At 41.4% G+C, this 22,500-nt stretch overlaps 2 protein-coding genes across 4 annotated transcripts in view; both read left to right on the top strand.

Annotated features, from left to right (window-relative positions):
• The window catches only part of LOC143214707 (cholecystokinin receptor type A), a 635,098-nt gene that overhangs the window by 160,895 nt on the left and 451,703 nt on the right, over window positions 1-22,500 (top strand). The gene's annotated exons all lie outside the window — the stretch shown is intronic.
• Window positions 5,734-7,876, top strand: LOC143214117 (uncharacterized). The gene is made up of 2 exons (XM_076434764.1): window positions 5,734-7,343; window positions 7,708-7,876. Exons 1-2 carry the CDS (start codon window positions 5,763-5,765, stop codon window positions 7,738-7,740), a joined length of 1,614 nt encoding a protein of 537 aa, XP_076290879.1. The 5' UTR covers window positions 5,734-5,762; the 3' UTR covers window positions 7,741-7,876.

Genomic DNA, 22,500 nt, shown 5'->3' with positions numbered 1-22,500 from the left:
CCAATTCGTGGCGTTCTGCCGATTAAGAAAAGCCTAAACTCGACGGAATTAGGATCGTTTCTAGTGGTTTTATTCATAACGGAGTGTACACTTTCCACCTTTAAATATAAGAAATTTAAAAATATGTGCTAGGTGTCTCTTTTTATTATGTCGAGCACCCTGTATATGAGCACCAAAAACTAATTTTCATCGTTTTGTTAGTGTTTGACACGCGATTGTAAATACCGTTCTTAATGTCGTTCCTCCGAAACGACATCTCAATTGTCAGTTATTTGTACCGCGTGTTTAAAATTATTATTAAAAGTGATCTTGAAGTCGCAGAAACCCGGCTTCCCTGTTTAAACCAGTGGTTTTAATTCACCCACTTACACTTTCTCCACTACCGGACTGATCCAACCCTTCATACCTGATTTTAAACGAAGTGCTCGTGTCGGGGTAAACAGTTAGTTTGGCTGTTATAATTTAAGGAAAAACTTGTGACACCTCATATTACACGTCCGTAAAACCAACAATTTTCAAGACTTCAAGGAATTGTTTGAGATACGTTTTCTCATATTTCACTAAAGACTGCAACATATCCAAATTTGAACAAAATCCGAAACAGTAGTTCTATTTCGCATGGAAATATGGATACTCGAAAACAATTAAAAATTAAAACAATTATAAGAAACTGCGATTTAGATCAATCGTGAGCAGAAAAATTCAAAGATACTTTTCTTTACATCTTTCAATGCCTACTATGTATATCTGGTTTATGTGTTGACCGTTTACGATGACATTTCGGGTAATCGGATAGTGTTTTTCATTTTCTTAGTTTTAAAAATCTTAAGCTTAATAAATATGGATTCGAAAAAATCGTTTGTCCCGCTGTTTCCAAAACCGTTGTTTAAACATGTTTAAACAATCATACTGTATTAATATTGGATATCACTGTATTTGAAAAAGTCTACAGAATCTTTTATATGGCGGGGGTAGCGAGCGCACGGTAACCTCAAGGAATCTGGTTAGACCGATTTGGTCTTTAATGTCTTTATGGTTATTACGGCTATTAACTCCTAAGGGTACGGCACATTGCAGTTCGGCCATGGCACAACAAAAGCCCAAACTTCGTTTTTCAGGAGCTTTTGCTCGAAAAAGTATATTAACGGTTTCGGTGTTATTTCAGCCACTTGGCATAGTACCGTTACCGGTATTGTTCGGTATGTATATATATTTTACCGAGATTAAGTCCCTGATTTCACACAGTGAATTAAAGTTTCAAAGCGAAATGTTCAGCTCCGTACGAAGCATTAACGACATTAGATTCGAGACTAAAAGACTTGAATTTTTGGAGATGTTATGACATTTCGACGAACATTACGCCGGACGGCGCACACGGTTTTCGCCGACATTTCACCGACTCCAGATTTGACCGGCAACAAATTTGATCGAATTGATTCAATCGATTGATGAAGTTAATCGCCATACGGTCTATCCATCTGTCACCAACTCCTCAAATCACTCGCCGATGTCGAGCCGCTCTCGAGCCGCCCGATGTGTAACGGATAGACTTGGGATCTGTATGCATTTATAGCAAAATTGAGCAGATGAAATTGATAGTTGTTGGAAAATTTTTAAAATTGAAAATGTCAATATATGATTTCTCCTTTATTAAAATCATTAAGGAAAGGGATGACATTCTTTTGAGTTTCTATTTCTTGTAATCAACGCTGACGTTTTTTATTTTGCATAAAGACCCGCTGTCTATCCGTAACACATCGGGCGGGTGGCCCGAACGTGGTCGACCTCGTCGGGCGCGTTCGGACAGAAGCGGACAATAATAACTCGCTCTCTTTTGTGGCAGCTAATTTCCTACATTTGCCACAAGATGGACAGATAGTCAAAGAAAGACCTTTCTCGCTGCTACCTGATCCGTCACCGATCTCTATATATACAGTCTTAAACCACCTTCCGATATCGCAGCGTCTCGGGCAGGGCCCGCCTTACTGATGAGTCCTCTAGCGGTTCAGGACTGGTCGGTCAGAGCTGTGACACACCTTTTTTGGCCATTCCGTCGCGATCCAGGCGGCGACCCTTGCAGCGACCCGTGCAGCTATTGGGTCGCTGCAAGGGTCGCTGCAAGGGTCGCTGCACGGGTCGCCGCAAGTTTCTGTGTTAAAGTCGAATAACTTTCGATAGAAAAGAGATAGAACGATGAATTTTTTTTTAAATTAAAGCTCTAACTTTGCAGAATATGCGGAACGTAGGGAAATGATGGTACGAACGTTTTTTAACCTTGACAAAATTCGTTAAACCTGCACAATTTCAATAAAACTTTTTTGCAACATGCTGTACATCATTTCCCGTACATTCTTCCACGCTTATTTCAAATCTGGTCTCAGAATTTGTCTACCACCTCAGGATTTTCCAAAAAATCGAATTTTTTGTCAACGAAACATCATGAAATCATATTTTCGTTGAAATCCGATTGAGCTACACTTTTTTTTTGGTGGTTTTATTAGGAAAGGATTGGGCTATTGCAAAATTATTTTTTTAACCTCGACCATCAACTGTATGGAGTCGAAAAATTTAAACTAATTCGTTTTTTACGTCTTTTTCGATGAGCCGTCACACAGTGGTCTGGATTGGAAAATCGTGTGCCTTTCTGCCCAAAAACGAACTTTCTCGTATCGATATCTATAAACATTGCTTCCCAAATGTTCACAGACCTCGGAAATGAAGAAAATAGTACAATTTAATAAATATAATAGTTGCAATAAACATTGAAAATAGGACATTTTAAGAGGAGGATTTTTCACGAGAAAAATTGCTTCTCTGTGATGCGGTGCCCTGACGTTCCTATTTAATATTATCTCTCGCTTTTTTTTTTATATTGAAGAGCAGACTTTTGTGATAAAAATCATATCTTTCTATTATTTATTAACGTAAATACTCTATTTATATAATAATGCTCAATGCCGTAAGAAAAATTTGTGAAGTCCTTTCCATTTAAGATGGTATATCTTTAAAGTTTAGCCGAGTTTAGCTTTCTAATTAATTGGAATATTTTTAGTACACCTTCCTTCTAAATAATCATGAAAAAATTAATTCCGCCCCTCTCCGCCCGCTCAAATTATTATTGTTTAAAGCCATTAAAGTTGGTAATAGAATGTTTGCGAGGTATATTGTTGGTACAAATTATTATCAGATGACTTCACATAGCGAAAAATGTAAGATTTTAGTGTTAAATATTGCATCCGAGGTAATTCTTTAGTATTAAAATATAATAGAAGTTTTTCAATTCTGTTTCGTTCTGATATTTCGCTCACCTCTAGTAAAATAAAGATATAAGGTAGTAGGCTCGTTTCGTTTTTTAATCATTATAAATTATTATAAAAAATATCTTTGACACGCTTGTAATGCGTTTTTACCTTTACGGTAATTTTTTTTGTGTATGTTGATTGCAACAAGACTTCTCAAATTTATATTTTACGTATTCCATAAAACGTTACACATGTGTGAAACATAAATATAAAAAATACATATTTAGAAAGTAAAAAATAGTATGTACGATTATATTCCAAAAATTTTTTTTTAAATCAAAAATATCAATGAAAATTTATAAAAAATTATTGTTTAACAAATGCAAAAAATATTTAATTACCTATAGTTAAAAATGACTATTTTTTAAATATTTTTAGTGAAAATTTCATTGCAGTATCTCTACTGGTTCAAAAGTTATAACAAAATGGCACACGATTTTCCAATCCAGACCACTGTGCGTCAGTGATTTAAATTTTGAACAAAATATGTTTATATTCCTTGGAGTTTCCACTGTAAAATGAGCCCTTCAAAAGAAATGGAGATATAAAAATTGGCGTCACAAGGAGCTGGCAACGGACGCTGTATACGACTAAATAACCTCATTTACACCTCGAGAATAATATTAGCAACCAGTCTTGACCAACGATGCCTTTTTAAGTGAAAGGTAACAACCCTGGAACAGACATTTTCTGACGTAAGGATCGACAGCGTCGGTCCTGAAATTACATATTTCATTCACGTAGTGAAAAAACATTTTAGATTTGTCTATGTCCAACAAGTGATCCAATACACTGCCTCGTAAGTACGAGCGATAGCGGAACAGCAGTGGGTTAGGATACGATACCGTTACCGCCCACTACATACTACGCAATTGTAGGGGATGGCGGCAAGACGCCAACACGCATGGATTCGAACTGGTGACATTGTACTTGGTGTAAGCCTGAGAAGAAGGTTCCCAGGCAGGATTACGGTGACGTGTCTAGGTGCGAATGCGCGGACGATTGGATCAGAGTGGAGGAGGCAGGACTCGTTTCACATGCATTTTCGGCTGTATTGAAATACTTATTACAGCGGTCACACATACTACGCAGCGTGCGCCATCGAAATCAACACATTGAGACTACGGGCGCGCGGCTGGGGTCGGGCTAGGCAGACCACGGGCGCGCGGCTGGGGTCGGGCTTGGCAGACCCAGGCAGACCCAACCCGGTAGACTCGATTTCTTTCAGTGCCGTTCCCGGGGCTGTTCTCTACAGGGAGATTTATGACAGGTCATTACTATTGAGCTGGAAGTCGACACTTCCTCGACCAACACGTTTTGACTGTAATTTTCAAATCACTCGACGAAGTCGAGCCACTCTCGGGCCGCTTGATATGTCACGAATAGACTGCGGATCTTTATGCATTTATAGCAAACTTGAGTAGATGAAATTGATAGTTGTTGGAAAATTTTTTAAATTGAAGATGTCAATATATGATTTCTCCTCTATTAAAATCATTAAGGGAAGAGATGACATTCAATTTAGTTTCTATTTCCTGTAATCGACGCTGACATTTTTTATTTTGCATAAAGATACGCAGTCTATCCGTGACACACTATCAGGTGGCCCGGTGGCCCGAGAGTGGCTCGACTTCGTCGAGCGCGTTCAGACGTCAGACAGAAGCGGACAAGTTCGTGCGAACGCAGAATTGAATCTCGAGTAGCGCGAAAACTCGCTCGCCCGAACTTGTCCGATTCTTTCCGAACCCGCCCGACGAGATCGAGACACTCCCGGGCAGCCCGATGCACTCAGGTAGCTGGAAACGCGCTCGAGCCGAAAATTATAAATTAAGTTTCTTTTCCCTTCTACGACACATTTTTTTTGCACGAAGACGTTTCAACCCTCTACACCTACCGAACCTTAAAAGTAACTGGTAAATGTTTCTTTGTATGAAAATGATGAGATTGATTTTATTTAGACTTTATGCAGCTCTCCTATTGTAATATGTTAATGTATTAGCTCGTTCGGAAAGTCATTTCGTTTTCTCCTTTGCTGAAGAAATAACATTCAATTTGATTTCTATTTCTTGCAATCGATGTAGTCAATTTCTACTTTGCAGAAAGATTCGCAGTCTAGTAATGACAAACGGAAGCATTGCCATCCCTACACGATAAACGAAATTACTTTGCGAACGACCTGATAGTATGTAGTATGTAATTTAAATAAAAATATTAATTTTGTCAGTAAAAAGAAAGACTGCTGCTGCTACACATTTGTATAATAGACATTTACTTTAGCGACATCTACCACATAGCACGTCCTACATTAATGCGACCTGGCGCGACCGTGTTGCCCTCTTACGGCGAGGCAAAATCGAGCCCCGTTCTCCGTGCAGTGGCGCGGCAGCAGGGATCCAAAACGCGACATAGCTACGGCGCAGTACAGCTGCAGAACGGAGCAGTTGGTTGTCTGGGCAGTTGATGGGAAGTGTTCCTGCGAAAAGCGAGAAAAATTACTCGCTTCCAACAGACCTACATAACCTCAAAATTGAACACGTGGAGACCGCCACGAAAGAAACTGTTGAAAACATAACAGAAAACGCCATGGATGGGATCAACAAGCCTGAGCCACTCCAGTTAGAAGGAAATTTAGCAGAAAACTGGAGGAGATTCAAAAGAGATTTCGATCTCTTTATGATTCCCACGGGTAGGCGTGCAAAAGCCAAGGCAGTACAGGCAGCAACACTGCTCAATCTAGTAGGCAGTGAGGCATTAGAGGTTTTCGAAACCCTCGGCATACCAGAGGAAGATAAAGAAGACCCTGAAAAAATCATAGCAGCTTTCCAGAACTACGTTGAGCCTCAAAGAAATGAAACATATGAAAGATTTCTATTTAACAGCAGAAATCGTCAAGAAGGTGAGACAATAGAACACTACATAGCCGACCTGAAGAAGCTAGTAAAACACTGCAATTACGGTGCACTGGCGGACTCGATGATAAGGGACAACATAATATATCATATGTCGGATACGGGGACGCAACAGAAAGCACTGAGAAGTCAGGATCTCCAACTTGACGTATTAATAAAAATGATTAAAACCCATGAAATAACGAAAAGTCAAACAAGTGAGCTGCAGGGAAATAACACGCAAAAGATAAATGCAATACAAAACACCTCCGGTCGTGGTGGAAAGGATGGACAAAGAGGCACCAGAAGAGAGCGACCAGCCCACAGAAGCAGAACAGGGACACCAGGACGTTACAGAAGGAGAAGCACGTCAAGAGAGAAGAAAGTGTTCAAGTGCAGAAGGTGCAATGGAACGCATGGACCGAGACAGTGCCCAGAGTATGGTGTCAGGTGTGAAAAGTGCTCAAAATACAATCATACTGCACAAGCATGCAGAGCAAGTGAGTGCGGTAGAGACAGATACAGAGAGGAAGCGTACAGTGACAGCGAAAGTGATTTTAGCATAAGTACACTAAAAATAGACAATGTAAGATGCGCAGCGGCGCAACGAAAAGACTGGCAAGAAGAATTAGAAATAAAAGACTCTATGCGTAGATTTAAGATAGACACAGGCGCTGACACAAATGTGATACCATATAAGATGTGCTGCGAGTTGGGAATAGAACAGGCGATTAAAAAACAGAGCATAACGTTAGAAGCATATGGGGGATTTAAGATAGCTGCGTTAGGCACAATTAGAATAAGTTGTAGATATAAGAGAAATAATTATACACTAAAGTTCACTGTGATAAAAGGAGAAGTCGAGCCCCTGATAGGATTAGAAGCGTGCAGAGAGTTAGGGATAGTAAACGTAGTGCATAAGATAAGCGAAATAGATAGTAAAACAGAGCAATTTATAAAAAGAAATGAAGACATATTCACAGGGTTAGGAGAATTTCCAGGAACGTGTGACATCAAAGTGCAAGCAGATAAGAGGCCTATAGCGAAACCCCCAAGGAGAGTACCAAAAACAATAAAGGACAAACTGGGGGAACAGCTAAAAAGTCTAGAAAAACAGGGAATAATAAGCGCATATGAGAATCCAAGTAGCTGGGTGAGTAATCTTGTGATTAGAGAAAAACCAGATGGACGTCTGAGAATCTGTCTGGATCCAAAGAATCTAAATGAAGCAATAAAGCGCCCATATTATGAAATACCAACAACGGAGACAATAGCCGAAAAATTAACGGGGAAAAAGTATTTCACAATACTTGATCTAAAGGATGGGTTCTGGCAAATAAAGTTAACAGAGAAAAGTAGTAAACTATGTGCATTCTCAACACCAATGGGGTGCTACAGATTCAACAGACTTCCATTTGGATTAAATTGCGCACCAGAACTCTTTCAAAGGAAAAATGAAGAGATGTTTGGTCACATTCCTGGTACTGTAATATACTTTGACGACATTCTAATTGCAGGCACAACTCTGGAAGAGCATGACAAATGTTTAAAAAGGGTAATTGAGGTAGCACGGGAAAACAAGATAAAATTTAACAGAAACAAAGTACAATATAGAAAGGACACAGTAGCATACGTAGGATATATATTCTCAAAGAATGGTAAAGCCATTGCAAAGGACCGGGTAGAGGCAATACAGAAACTAAAAAGCCCAAATAACAAAAAAGAATTGCAACGTGTATTAGGCGTAGTAAACTACCTCAGAGAATTTATACCAAATCTAGCAAACAAAACAGAACAGATCAGATCATTGTTAAAAACCAGGGTAGAATGGGGTTGGACGAAAGTACATGAAAAAGAGTTTGATAATTTGAAAAATGAAATAAGTAGGGCTCCTATTTTACAAACATTCAATGATAGGAAGGAAATAACAATACAGACTGACGCATCTTCAACAGGTTTAGGTTGCTGTCTGTTGCAAGAAAATAAACCAGTAGCGTTTGCTTCAAGAAGCCTGACAGAAACAGAGAAAAATTACGCGCAAATAGAAAAAGAATTGTTAAGCATAGTATTTGCGGTCAGGAAATTTCATTACTACATTTATGGTAGGAAAGTTAGAGTCCATACAGATCACAAACCCCTAGTTACAATATTCAGGAAGGAAATAGCACAGATAGACTCAACAAGGTTACAGCGACTCAGACTGAAACTAATAAACTACAACTTAGAAGTCAATTACTTACCAGGAAAGTATATGTATATAGCTGACACATTATCACGAGATTACTTACCTCACAAAGAGCAGGATGAAATAGATCTGACCCAGGTAGTACACAGTATTTACAAACACATCGCAATAAGTGACGAGCAATTAGATAGGATAAGACACAGTACCGATAGGGATAGCACACTAGAAAGAGTAAGAGAATACGGCAAGACGCAATGGCCGGAAAAAAAGAAAGAAGTAGAAAAAGAGCTACTGGCATACTGGCACCAAAGAGACAATATATATGTATCCAATGATTTAATATTTAATGGTAACAAAGTAGTCATACCGAGTGATTTAAGACTAGACATGTTAAGCAAACTGCATGAAGGTCATTTAGGAATGACCAAGATGAAAATGAGAGCTCACAAGCTACTGTATTGGCCAGGGATAAACAAAGATATCGAAAAAATAGTATCTAAGTGCGAAGCTTGTAGAAAATATGCAAGAGCAAAAGTCAAAGAATCGTTGATACCACACCCCCCTCCCCAGCTACCATACCAAAAAGTAGGAACAGACATTTTTGAGTACGGGGGAAAAAATTATTTAGTTATAGTCGATTATTTCTCTAAGTGGATAGATGTCAAGCAATTAAAATCAAAAACTGCAAGTAGCGTAATCAGTGTTTTAAAGTCCATTTTCGCGACGCATGGCATACCGGAACATTTGATTGCGGACAATATGCCGTTCTCGTCATTGGAAATGCAAACTTTTGCGCGACAATGGCAATTTAAAATAATAACGAGCAGTCCACGGTACCCGCAATCAAATGGGATGGCTGAAAAAGCGGTACACATAGCGAAGCAAATAATTAGAAAATGCGGCGAAGACAAGAGAGAGATAGAGTTAGGAATGTTGTCGTATAGGAACGCGCCAGCAGCTGGGCTACCCTACAGCCCGGCGCAGATGCTGATGAACAGGGAAACGAGAACTACAATCCCTGTACTGACAAAGCACCTCCTACCAGAGGTACCAGCCAACATATACCAAAAACAGAAAAAACAAAAGGAAAGGATAAAACAGTATTATGATAAGACTGCAAAGGAAGGCGTTCAATTTAAGGAGGGAGATAAAGTATATGTATATGATAAGAAACGATGGAGTCCCGGCAAAATTGTAAAGAAGTGGGATACCCCACGCTCATATGTAATAGAAGACGAAACAGGTAGTCAAGTTAGGCGTAACACCAGACATATTGCTAAGTACTAAAATAAAAGAGGGAGATGTTAGGTTAAGTCATAGGACTAGGCGTTAGAGGGCCACCGCCTCCTATCAGACATCATTGCCCGCCTGGCCACGCGCAGCGACCAGTGTAACGAGTTGAAAATAAATAAGTGTGTCCTAATCAGCATTAATCTAAATAAACCTAAACCCCTCCACGCATCCCGCGGACGCGACACAACAATAATCATATAATAATCATTTTTATGCATAATACAATTTTGCAATAATTATACAGGGTGGGCGATTTATCCGAAGAGATTGAAATATCTCGAGAACTATGCATCGGATCAAAAAAAGTGGGTAATGAAAGTTGTTCGTGTCGAAGGGGGACATCCAATGATACAAACTCGACCCCCCCTGCCGCCCCTTGGGGGTGGAGGTGGGGTATGATAAAAAACTTAAATGGGAACCCCCATTTTTTATTTTAGATTTGGATTCTCCTGAAAAAAGTACCCCAATTTGACCTACGAGTTTTTAAAAATGCTATTCAATAACACCATAATTGACTCCCCAGCCCCACCTCCTGGGGGTGGGAGAGGGAATTATTTCAAAATCTTCAATGGGAATGTCTTCAGATACATCGTCCACCCTGTATATCAACCATTTGTGAGGATAGAGACGAGGATGCATGCATATGTGTGTGTGTGTGTGTGTGTTTGTGAGAGTGGCCGTTATTTTCCATGAATATCCGTTAAATAAATGAAGATCGCGCGTCTGTAAAAAGACGATCAGCCGAAGAGAAGGGATAAAATAAACAATTGAGGAAGTAAAATTAAAATTGTTGAATTAGGAGTCAGTTACGAGCGAGTTTTCATAAAGAGCATTTCACAGATTTATCAGTCTAGAGCGAGTAAAAGTGTAGAAAGAGTGTCAAATTGAAAAGTGGAATCAATTACTATTGCATTAACTGTAGAGCAGTGTTGCAATAATTGTTCTATTCCAATAAACCTGTTAGGAATTTAACAGAAAAAGATCTATCACTTTGATCTATAAGGAACCCAACATTTCTGGTTTGTTGTTCATGATTGATATTTATTTTGAAATTATTGAAATTCTATAAAATGGAAAGTGCTCGCCAAGGTATGTACACTCTTTTCACATTTATTAAAAATAGATTTATATCTTGTATAAATGTTCAACGGTGGGTTTATTCATTACTTGCATACAAAACTTCAAATTAACATATAACAAAAACGGTAATGTTACGTCCCGCGTCGGATATGATCCGACGAAACGACGCCCAGACGGGGCGGGGACGTAACCGGACCAATTTATTTAAGACGATCTTAGATCCACGTGGCGCGTAACGTCCACGTCTGATCAGGGACCCGATACCGGCGTTCGTCGTTGTTGAAAAGGGGCGAAGAGGGATATGAATGGACGTCGTCCGGCGGGAATGTCGCGACGGAGCGACGAACTGCGCGATGACGGTGACAGCTCCCTGCGATCAGAGTGTCACTATGTGGGCGTGTTGTGTGTGACTCGTCCGAACGCGTGGGTTGTTCGATTCGTGACAGGATTCTCGACCGAAGGGAAATTAGTGTTCTCTCGGTACCGAGCACCCTCTGGGCTCAGACGTACACGATTGATACACCAATTTTAGGGGTTATAGGAACGAATGTGAGGAATGTGAGGAATCGATCGACGGACCGATCGGAATTGAACAACCCGGAGACGCACACGCACACTCGCACACACTCGCGATCACTTTAACCGGTCACTGGGAACGACACTTTAGAAGTGGAAGATATCGAGGAGCAGGATGTTGCTGAATAAGCTGCGAAATAGATGGTTTAAACAGACAGAATATAATGAATCAGAATATGTACAAGAATAAGACTTGCGAGCAGAACTCGTGAACCAAATACAATGTCGGTTCGCTAGCGAGCTCGAACGAGATATATAGCACAGAATAGTAACAAGCAGGTTACGAGCGAGCTCATACAAAGCAAAATGGCACAAAAATAAGAATTATCAGCCTTAATTATAATGCGAGCAAGCTCGTACAACAAAATAGCACTAGATAATAGTTATCAATACGAATAGTAATGCGAGCAAGCTCGTTCAAACAAAAATAGCGCCAAATTAACAAAAATAGCAATTGCAATACGAATAGTAATGCGAGCAAGCTCGTTCAAACAAAAATAGCGCCAAATTAACAAAAATAGCAATTGCAATACGAATAGTAATGCGAGCAAGCTCGTATAAGCCAAATAACACAAAATTAACAATTGAAATGTGAATAATAAAGCGAGCAAGATCGCATAAACAAGATAGCACGAAAATAGTAATTATATATTTGAAATGATAATGCGAGTAAGCTCGTACAACAAAATAACGGTGACGGTTTACGAGTAACCTCGTACAACCAATAAACCAGAATAATATCGGTAAATACGTAATAATAATCTACGAGCAGGCTCGAATAACAATTTAGAACCAAATGATGTATAAAGAAATAGTGTAAATGGTAAGGAGCAATACGACCTGAATATCGTGAACGATCTGAAATAGAGTCCGAAAACGCGAGAAAAGACTGAGTCGAACTGAATTCGATTGAAGACGCGAGAGAACTGAATTAGTAGAATTCCGAAACTGGAAGAGAGTGAACTAGAAGAGAGTCTGAACTGGAAGCGGGTCTGAACTAGAAGAGAATTTGAACTAGAAGAGAGTTTGAACTAGAAGAGCGCGATTCGCGCGATTTCGTCTTATTTATAATGAGAGCGCGGACCATAGGGATTCGGTGAACCGTGAAGTCCTTTGTCTAAATCGTACGAGGTACGGACGAATATGTTGTCGTCGATGTATACTTTTCGCTGTTTGAACGAGGCGACGGTTTAGATGTACGTACACCTGTACTCGCGGTTGCCATGCTGGCGTCCGCTTGTACCGGTGACTATTGCGTCTTTTCCGATTCCCTATGTTCGCGCTCACGGGGATATGTATATATATGTATATACGGCGAGAATTTGCTCGTATGAAGGAGGCCGACGCAAGACGTCGGTACGACGTTACACCTTACCCCTTGGGGGCGCGAATTTTTCCGGCGGGAATGTGGCGAAACGCGGATGCTGCTGGCGATTGTCGAGTATGGGGGGGGTGGGGTCAGCTGGGGAAACTCCAAATCCAACGTCGGACGACGTCACACCTTCCTCCCCGGGATGGCGACTTTCCGGGGGGGGGCTCTTCGGGCGCGATGCCCTACCAGACGACGAAGTGGCATTAGGGCGCTGGACTGTTGGCTCTCGGTGGTAGCAGATATTGCCGGAGCTCCTCAACGTGTGGACTGTTCCTGAAGATCGTTTCGGCCACAACGATGCTCAGCCGTTCCCCGCATTCGCCGCAGTCCAACGGGGGTTGCGTACGAAACAGCGGGCCCTTGCAATTCGCGCAAGTGTTTCTCATCCACCTGATCCACTGAATGGAGTGGATGTGGAACGCCTCTCCGGTCCCTTGTATGTGTGGGCTGCAACGCTGGCAGACGTCCCGGCCTTTGGTGTCGGAGTAGACAGTTCCCCGGTAGCACTGGTGCCAGTCAAAGGGAGAGCTGAACCTGACGGCTTTCTCTTCAGGAGTAGGTGCTGGCTGTCCCAGAATACGACCTTGGTCATGGCTATTGCCAGCCGGTATGGGCATTTTTGTAGTTTACAGGGTTCCACGAAGGTGGAGGCTGCACGCCCTGCACATCTTCGTTCCATTGGAATCGGAGGATATGGTCCCCTTGTAACCAGGGAACTCGTCGAATCGGCTCGTGTACTGGGCTGCCTTCTCGGCTGAAATAGCACAGCCATGATATGCTCTGCAGAGATTTGGCGTGTTGTGTCTCAAAACGTAGGGCCATCCTGCGTGTCGAGGCAGTTTCCTTTTTGGAAGGGACAGGCTTGTCCGGATTGCAGGTGAATTGGAGGAGTCACCGTGTGAGGTTCCAATGCTACGGCCATCGTTTCGGATCTTGCCGGGCAGTATGAGGCTACGGGAGATCGTTGAGCTTGGTTGGGTTTGGGTGATTTGGGCGGGCGGCGTGATGTACGGTGTTCCCACGGAGCGTAGACTGAAGCAGGTTCCGTTGGTAGTTGACAACAGGTATCCTCGGCGTCTGTTGCGAACTACTGGGACGCGCGAATGTCGATCGTTTATATTTCCAGGCTGTACATTTTCCTTGGATAGCCTGTTTAATTTGTCGCGACGCTTCTTTGACTTCCTCCGCGCAATCCAAGAGGAAATTATATGCGCGCAGTCTGGAATTTGTCTGATTTTGTCGTGTATGATTTCCTCGTGGGTTGGCGGAGGGTGGTATTGATGAATACGCGTAACGGTATCGCTAATGGCGAGGATTTCGCGTTCGCATGCGTGGGCGCTTCCACGTCGATCTTTCTGGAGATAGGAGAGATCGTGGTTGTCTCGTGGTAAAGATTTTACCTTTTCAATCTCATCTGGATTGAGGTGAGTCAGTGGGATCGTTTCGTAGTGTTCTGTCACACTCGGAGTAGCATCTCGTGGGGAGAAATGAACTCTCTTTGCTTCGAGGTCTGGAATTGGCGCGAGGTGATCATTTTTGATCGACTCGTACGGTCGAGTCGTACGAGATGTAGCGAGATGGTCCGAAACAGTTTCGGACTGTGGATTTGAATTAGAAATAGAATTATCCGAAGCCGATTCGGACTTTGGATTCGAGTTTGAAATAGAATGATCCGAAACCGATTCGGATATTGAGTTTGAACTAGGATTAGAGTAATCCGAAGCGGATTCGGATTTTGAATTTGAATTAGAATTAGAATGATCCGAAGCGGATTCGGATTTTGAGTTTGAGTTAGCAATAGAATAATCCGAAGCGGATTCGGATTTTGAATTTGAAATAGAAATAAAACAATCCGAAGCGGATTCGGATTTTGGGTTTGGCGCGAGCTGATCGATGTCGATCGACTCGCACGACCGGCTCGTGCGAGATGTGAAATTAGTAAACTGTTCCGAAACTGATCCGGAATCAGAAATGGGTTTGGGGTGGGAATAGAAAGGGTGGGCTTCAATCTCTTCTACCTTCAGTACCGGTAGGGAGGAGGTCGCCGCTTCGGTCAGTGCAACGCTGCACCGTGGGCTGGCCTTTCCGCGATTGTTTGTGACTCGGCAGTCACCTAAAACTACGTTCGGCTTAATATCTAGGCGAGAAATGTGTCCGGCACTTGGACCATTTACATCGACGGTGACGCACGCTACGGTACGGGCCTCAACCGTGTGCTCGCGCGGATTTGAGAACGGAATAGAGACGTTATTGCGCACGACTGGTTGATTTGTGAAAGAGATTTCGGCTCGCTGTCTGTTCTGCGGGGGTTCGTATCGGCGCGGAGGCGGGAGGGGTCGAGACGCGTTTACAGAATATGAAGGATCCGCGGTACGCCAGGGTTCGCGGTACGCGGGCGTGGGTCGGTCAAAACCCGACGTCGTTCGTCGCTCAAAAGTAGGACTACGCGAATCGTATTCGTCGCGGGGAGGGTAGCCGTAGTAGTCGCGACGTTCAGGCGTACGATTGCGGGGTTTGTGAGATTCGCGAAGTTCGCGAGGAGGGGGATGATATTGGTCGCGATTCTCGGGGGTGCGACGTCGAGGCTCGGGGGAATAATAATCGCGGTGATTGGGCGTAGAGGAACGTGCCTCTGAAAGATGTGCGCGGCGATAATCGTCGCGAAGGGGTTCTTGGTATCGGAGTTTATCGAGTTCGTATTGTTTATAGGCGGAAATGGCCTCGTCGAAAACGATTCGTAACGGCTCATTTCGAAACGGGCAGACCTCGGCGCGTAACGTGGGGATAAGGCCGCGAATGAAACTGTCTATAGTAAGGGTGTCGATATCGTCGACGTTGGTCCCGTCGCGGTGGCAATCGAGGATCGCGGTGCGTAAGTCTTTTACGCGACTGATAAAGTCAAGCACGTGTTCGGTGGGCCGCTGCGAGATGCTTGCCAGTTCGCCTCGGTACTGGTCAACGAAACGATGGGGACTCAGCACGTCTTTAAGACGGCTGCAGAGGTCTGAAATAGTGGAGCAATCTTCGTCCTCCACGGCCGCGTAGGCGCGACCGCGGAGCTTGTTGCAGACGAGTTTGGTCAGCGTGTGTTCTGCGTACGCGGGTATGACCTCGCGTGCGCGTTTGCACGCTCGGATGAATTGTAGGACGGTCATATTACTGCCATCGAAGGTGGGTATGAATTCTACTGCTTGCTTAACAGTGAAATTCACAGGGTCTGGGCGAGGAGCTTCGGTAAGGGGGGTTGAATCGTAGCGGGGGCGGAAGCGTGCAGCGTTCGAGTCAAGGTGGTTCAAACGCATCTCATGAAGGTCGCGACGCATTGCTAGGAGTTCATTTTCACGCGCGCGTTGTTCTGACTCGCGTAGGCTCGCCGCGGTTTCAAGGGCGGCGGCGCGCTCTTGAAGGATGGCTTCTTTCCTGGCGAGTTCCAATTGGAACGCGAACAGGTCCGAGGAAGAGAGGGGTGAGGGCACGTTCGAATTCAATTTTGATTCAGCGGAATCCATCGTGAAAAGAAGAGGTCGGGATACATGTATAAGCCGCCTAAGGGGCGAGAAAGAAGAAGAATTCGGATTAAAACTTCAACAACCAACGACCGGTTTTATTCGGCGATCGTCGTGTCCTACCGACTGCGCCAAAAATATATCTCCTGTTACGTCCCGCGTCGGATATGATCCGACGAAACGACGCCCAGACGGGGCGGGGACGTAACCGGACCAATTTATTTAAGACGATCTTAGATCCACGTGGCGCGTAACGTCCACGTCTGATCAGGGACCCGATACCGGCGTTCGTCGTTGTTGAAAAGGGGCGAAGAGGGAAATGAATGGACGTCGTCCGGCGGGAATGTCGCGACGGAGCGACGAACTGCGCGATGACGGTGACAGCTCCCTGCGATCAGAGTGTCACTATGTGGGCGTGTTGTGTGTGACTCGTCCGAACGCGTGGGTTGTTCGATTCGTGACAGGATTCTCGACCGAAGGGAAATTAGTGTTCTCTCGGTACCGAGCACCCTCTGGGCTCAGACGTACACGATTGATACACCAATTTTAGGGGTTATAGGAACGAATGTGAGGAATGTGAGGAATCGATCGACGGACCGATCGGAATTGAACAACCCGGAGACGCACACGCACACTCGCACACACTCGCGATCACTTTAACCGGTCACTGGGAACGACACTTTAGAAGTGGAAGATATCGAGGAGCAGGATGTTGCTGAATAAGCTGCGAAATAGATGGTTTAAACAGACAGAATATAATGAATCAGAATATGTACAAGAATAAGACTTGCGAGCAGAACTCGTGAACCAAATACAATGTCGGTTCGCTAGCGAGCTCGAACGAGATATATAGCACAGAATAGTAACAAGCAGGTTACGAGCGAGCTCATACAAAGCAAAATGGCACAAAAATAAGAATTATCAGCCTTAATTATAATGCGAGCAAGCTCGTACAACAAAATAGCACTAGATAATAGTTATCAATACGAATAGTAATGCGAGCAAGCTCGTTCAAACAAAAATAGCGCCAAATTAACAAAAATAGCAATTGCAATACGAATAGTAATGCGAGCAAGCTCGTTCAACCAAAAAAGCGCCAAATTAACAAAAATAGCAATTGCAATACGAATAGTAATGCGAGCAAGCTCGTATAAGCCAAATAACACAAAATTAACAATTGAAATGTGAATAATAAAGCGAGCAAGATCGCATAAACAAGATAGCACGAAAATAGTAATTATATATTTGAAATGATAATGCGAGTAAGCTCGTACAACAAAATAACGGTGACGGTTTACGAGTAACCTCGTACAACCAATAAACCAGAATAATATCGGTAAATACGTAATAATAATCTACGAGCAGGCTCGAATAACAATTTAGAACCAAATGATGTATAAAGAAATAGTGTAAATGGTAAGGAGCAATACGACCTGAATATCGTGAACGATCTGAAATAGAGTCCGAAAACGCGAGAAAAGACTGAGTCGAACTGAATTCGATTGAAGACGCGAGAGAACTGAATTAGTAGAATTCCGAAACTGGAAGAGAGTGAACTAGAAGAGAGTCTGAACTGGAAGCGGGTCTGAACTAGAAGAGAATTTGAACTAGAAGAGAGTTTGAACTAGAAGAGCGCGATTCGCGCGATTTCGTCTTATTTATAATGAGAGCGCGGACCATAGGGATTCGGTGAACCGTGAAGTCCTTTGTCTAAATCGTACGAGGTACGGACGAATATGTTGTCGTCGATGTATACTTTTCGCTGTTTGAACGAGGCGACGGTTTAGATGTACGTACACCTGTACTCGCGGTTGCCATGCTGGCGTCCGCTTGTACCGGTGACTATTGCGTCTTTTCCGATTCCCTATGTTCGCGCTCACGGGGATATGTATATATATGTATATACGGCGAGAATTTGCTCGTATGAAGGAGGCCGACGCAAGACGTCGGTACGACGTTACACCTTACCCCTTGGGGGCGCGAATTTTTCCGGCGGGAATGTGGCGAAACGCGGATGCTGCTGGCGATTGTCGAGTATGGGGGGGGTGGGGTCAGCTGGGGAAACTCCAAATCCAACGTCGGACGACGTCACAGTAAAAAATATCATGAAATTCTTACACATTTAGATGTACATATTACTTGTTGTACATAGTTCAAGAATTTTAGAGTTTTTTGCAACTAACTGTTATACTTAATTTTATATACTTTTTAATGAGTGTTCCTTTTTTCATGTAGGATCTATTGTAGAAGTAAAAAATTCTGACTTACTTAATATATGGATTTCAAATGATAAGTCAGAAAAGGTATCAAACATTTTAGTTGAACTAAAGAGACGTTTGAATATCAATACATGTTCTACAATAATTGATAAGAAGCTTCGGGAAACTTGTGAAGATTATCACTTATCGTTAAGTAAAAAGTGGAGACTTTGCAACAGGGTAAAAATGTATCTTACAAAAAGATACCATTCATGGCTCTCCAATAATATTAATATACCTGAAGGCCTTTTCATTGAAGAACAACGTATATTTAATGAACCACAACCTGGTCCTAGCCATGGAAGATCTCTCGTGCCGTTTCAGTATGCCTCGCGGAGAACCAAAAAAAGGCGGGTTGAAGAATTAATGTCTTCCCGATCAACGGAAGAAATAAATTTTGCTGCGCAATTGTCAAGTTCATTGCCCTCCAGGACTGAACCACATTCACCCATATTGCCGCATAAACTAATTGCGTTATATTTAGATTTAGATTTGTCTGAAAGGAAATATATTCGTCTGCGTTCCTTTATTAATATATTGCATAAGACATGCTTTCCTAATATAAAAGAGTTTAGAAAAATTAAGCAATCAGTTTTACCTCCTATATCAGTAACCGAAATATCCGCGGAGGTGAATTTACAAACATTATTAAATATTACCGCTAATAGTATTTTAAAAATTGTTGATGCTGAAAATTATAATTCTGATTTAAAAATGATATGTAAGTGGGGCTTTGACGGCAGCTCCGGGCATAGTATGTATAAACAAAAATTTATTGAACATTCATCTCATACGGATGAATTTTTGTTTCTAATTGCTATGGTACCCCTTAAATTAGTCGATGACACTAATAAGGAGCTGTGGATAAATCCTCGCCCATCCTCAACACATTTTTGTCGACCGATCAAATTTTTGATTATGAAAGAAAATGCATTTTTAGTTAGGGAGCAAGAAGCTTTGGTAAATGCGGCTATTGGCATTCTTGCTCCTTATACTTTTAACTTGGGCGATAGAGAGATGAAAGTAAATTTTGAGTTACACTTCACGATGTTAGATGGTAGTGTTAGCAATATTTTATCTGGCACAAATAGCGCAGCAACATGCTATATTTGCGGAGCGAAACCTAAGGAAATGAACGCGATTGAAAAATTGTTCAAAAGTCCCAAAATTGAACATTACCGGTACGGCTTGTCCACATTACACTTATGGATTCGATTTTTCGAGTGTCTGCTCCACATTTCATATAGACTACCATTTAAAAAATGGCAAGTAAGGGACAATGAACATAAAAAATTATTTATATATACCAAGCGTAGAATTCAAAAACAATTTAAATCTCGATTAGGTCTCACTGTAGACAAGCCGAAACCGGGATATGGTACCAGTAATGACGGGAACACAGCCAGGACATTTTTTAAAAACTGTGATATTGCCTCTCGAATTACAGGAATAGATAAAAATTTAATTAAAAAAATTCACATAATTTTAAGGGTGCTATCAAGTGGTGAACAAATAAATACATACACATTCAAAATATTGTTAAAACAGACATTAGATTTATACATTGAAAAATACAATTGGTACTACATGCCTATAACAGTACATAAAGTTTTAATTCACGGTTGTGATATTATTAATCATTTTAATATTCCAATAGGACTTCTGTCTGAGGAGGCTATTGAAGCGAGACATAAAGAAATAAGAAATTATCGTCTGAACCATACACGAAAAACTAGTAGACAGGAAACGAACACCGATGTATTTAATAATCTTTTAATCACATCCGATCCGCTTATTTCAATACATCGAGAAACGACGACAAAAAGAAAATCTTGCGATTTTAATGAAATTGCTGAATATTTAATCAGAAATGTGTAAAATCACGGGAGTGAATGAGATTTGTCTTGAATCACATTCAAAGTACCGAGGATGACTCGGATAGCGAATAGCGTTTCGTTAAGTTCGTTAATTTTGTTTATACTATTATAATTTGTTTAAGTTTATTATTATTAATATTAAATATGGTTCATTTATTATTAATTTCGTTTTAAATTTGTTAGTTTTTAAAAATATATTTTAAAAAAAAATTTATTTTGTTTAAATAAAAATTGTTAATTTCTTAATAAATTTATTAATTATATTGGTAAATATCATTTCCTGTAAAAAAATTAGCTATATATACATTAATAACCAAATTTAGAGAAGTGCCGAATATTAGGCCATTTGTCCGCACTGTGCGCCGTGGGGAATGCCTCGTGTTCTCCCGGCGTAGAACCCTGTACCTTTCGTTAGCTATTCGGGATTCGTGTCCGCGTCGTAGGCTCGCGAGTTGAACGTAATCGTGGATTCGAAGAACTAGATTATTTCGCGTGACACTTCCGAGTGTCTGGCGCCCGAAGATTCGTGTTAATTGCGGAAAATCTCGTGAGTCTGCGGACGTGTTTTGTCCCGGGAGGACCACGTATCGTACGGCCGAGCGTGGCCCGGCCTTCGGCTTATAAAATCCCGGTGTCGCAAACATTCGTAATAACATCTTTTCGAAAAATTAGAAAAGCGACGTGACAATATATATATATATATTGTATATAATATATTTTTATACATATTAATTAAATAAATATAATTTTATAATACATTTTATTTATTATTAAATATATTTTATACAGGGTGGTCCACGCAACTTGTTCACCCTCAATGACTTCCAAAGTATGCACTGTATATCTCTGAAATTAATTTGCCCGCGATTAGTAAATGCCGCTTCATCGGTAAATAACATTTTTCGTAAAAAAAGTTCATCATTGTGCATTAGGGTGGGCCTTATTTTTCGACTATGAAATTTGGGGCAAGACGCCCCCCAATATTGTTCCATTTCATAAAAAAATGATATATCCAAAGTTTTAGATCAATCGGACGTCGGGAACGGGTGGCGCATTAGGGTGGATCTTAGGTATACCACGTGATTTTGTTTTGCGAGATTCATTTTACGACACCCCCTAAAATTGTGCCATTGGGTAAGAAAATAATTTCTGCAGAAGATGAAGTTGATCGGATAAGGGGAAGACGTGCCACATTGGCGTTGAATGTGCGAAAATCATTAAATTCTATATAGGATTGGGAATATTTGTTGTTTTTCGCAACTCAACGTTATTGTGGCACGTCTTCCCCTTATCCGATCAACTTCATCTTCTGCAGAAATTATTTTCTTACCCAATGGCAGAATTATAGGGGGTGTCGTAAAAAAATCTCGCAAAAAAAATTTCACGTGGTATACCTAAGGTCCACCCTAATGCGCCACCCCTTCCCGACGTCTGATTGATCTAAAACTTTGGATGTATCATTTTTTCATGAAATGGAACAATATTGGGGGGCGTCGTGAAAAAGATCTCGCAAAAAATTTCATCAGGTATCGCTAAGGTCCACCCTATTGTGCATACTGTACAGTGTATACGCTTAGTAAAATAATGCAATTAAAACAGAATAACTTTTTTATTATTATACCAAATGAACTGATGTTTTGTAAGCAAGTAGGAGCATTGGTTTACTGAATGATGTGCAAAAAATATTTTCTAAAAATTGCAATTTACAAAGGTTGCATGCCAAAATAAAAAAGGCACTTTTAAAACCTTTTTATTTGGGCCCTTAATTAAAATTAAAAATATATCTTTTGTCGATCTGTAGTAGTTACTGTAGTTATACACCTGCTGAAAATTTCATCGAAATCGATTGACATACACACGAGCTACAAGCGGTTAAAAATTGTGAAAATACGACTTTTGATCAGTTTCTGCTTAAAATCCACAGAATCGTACATCTTTCGATGCGTGTCGTTTTTTCCTATGTCAACTGATTTCGATGGAATTTTCAGCATGTGTATAACTAACATAGATCTACAAAATATATATTCTAAATTTTCATTATGGACCCAAAAAAAGTTTAAAAAAATGCTTTTTTTATTTTTGCATGCTGTTGAAGGAGGTTTGGGGGCAGGAGAAGTAACCAATGCTAGATACTTTAATTAACTGAATATAATGACTACGTTA

The sequence above is a fragment of the Lasioglossum baleicum genome, chromosome 12, assembly GCF_051020765.1.
Source record: "Lasioglossum baleicum chromosome 12, iyLasBale1, whole genome shotgun sequence".
Classification (NCBI taxonomy): domain Eukaryota; kingdom Metazoa; phylum Arthropoda; class Insecta; order Hymenoptera; family Halictidae; genus Lasioglossum; species Lasioglossum baleicum.
This window is presented reverse-complemented; position numbering and strand designations above follow the sequence as displayed.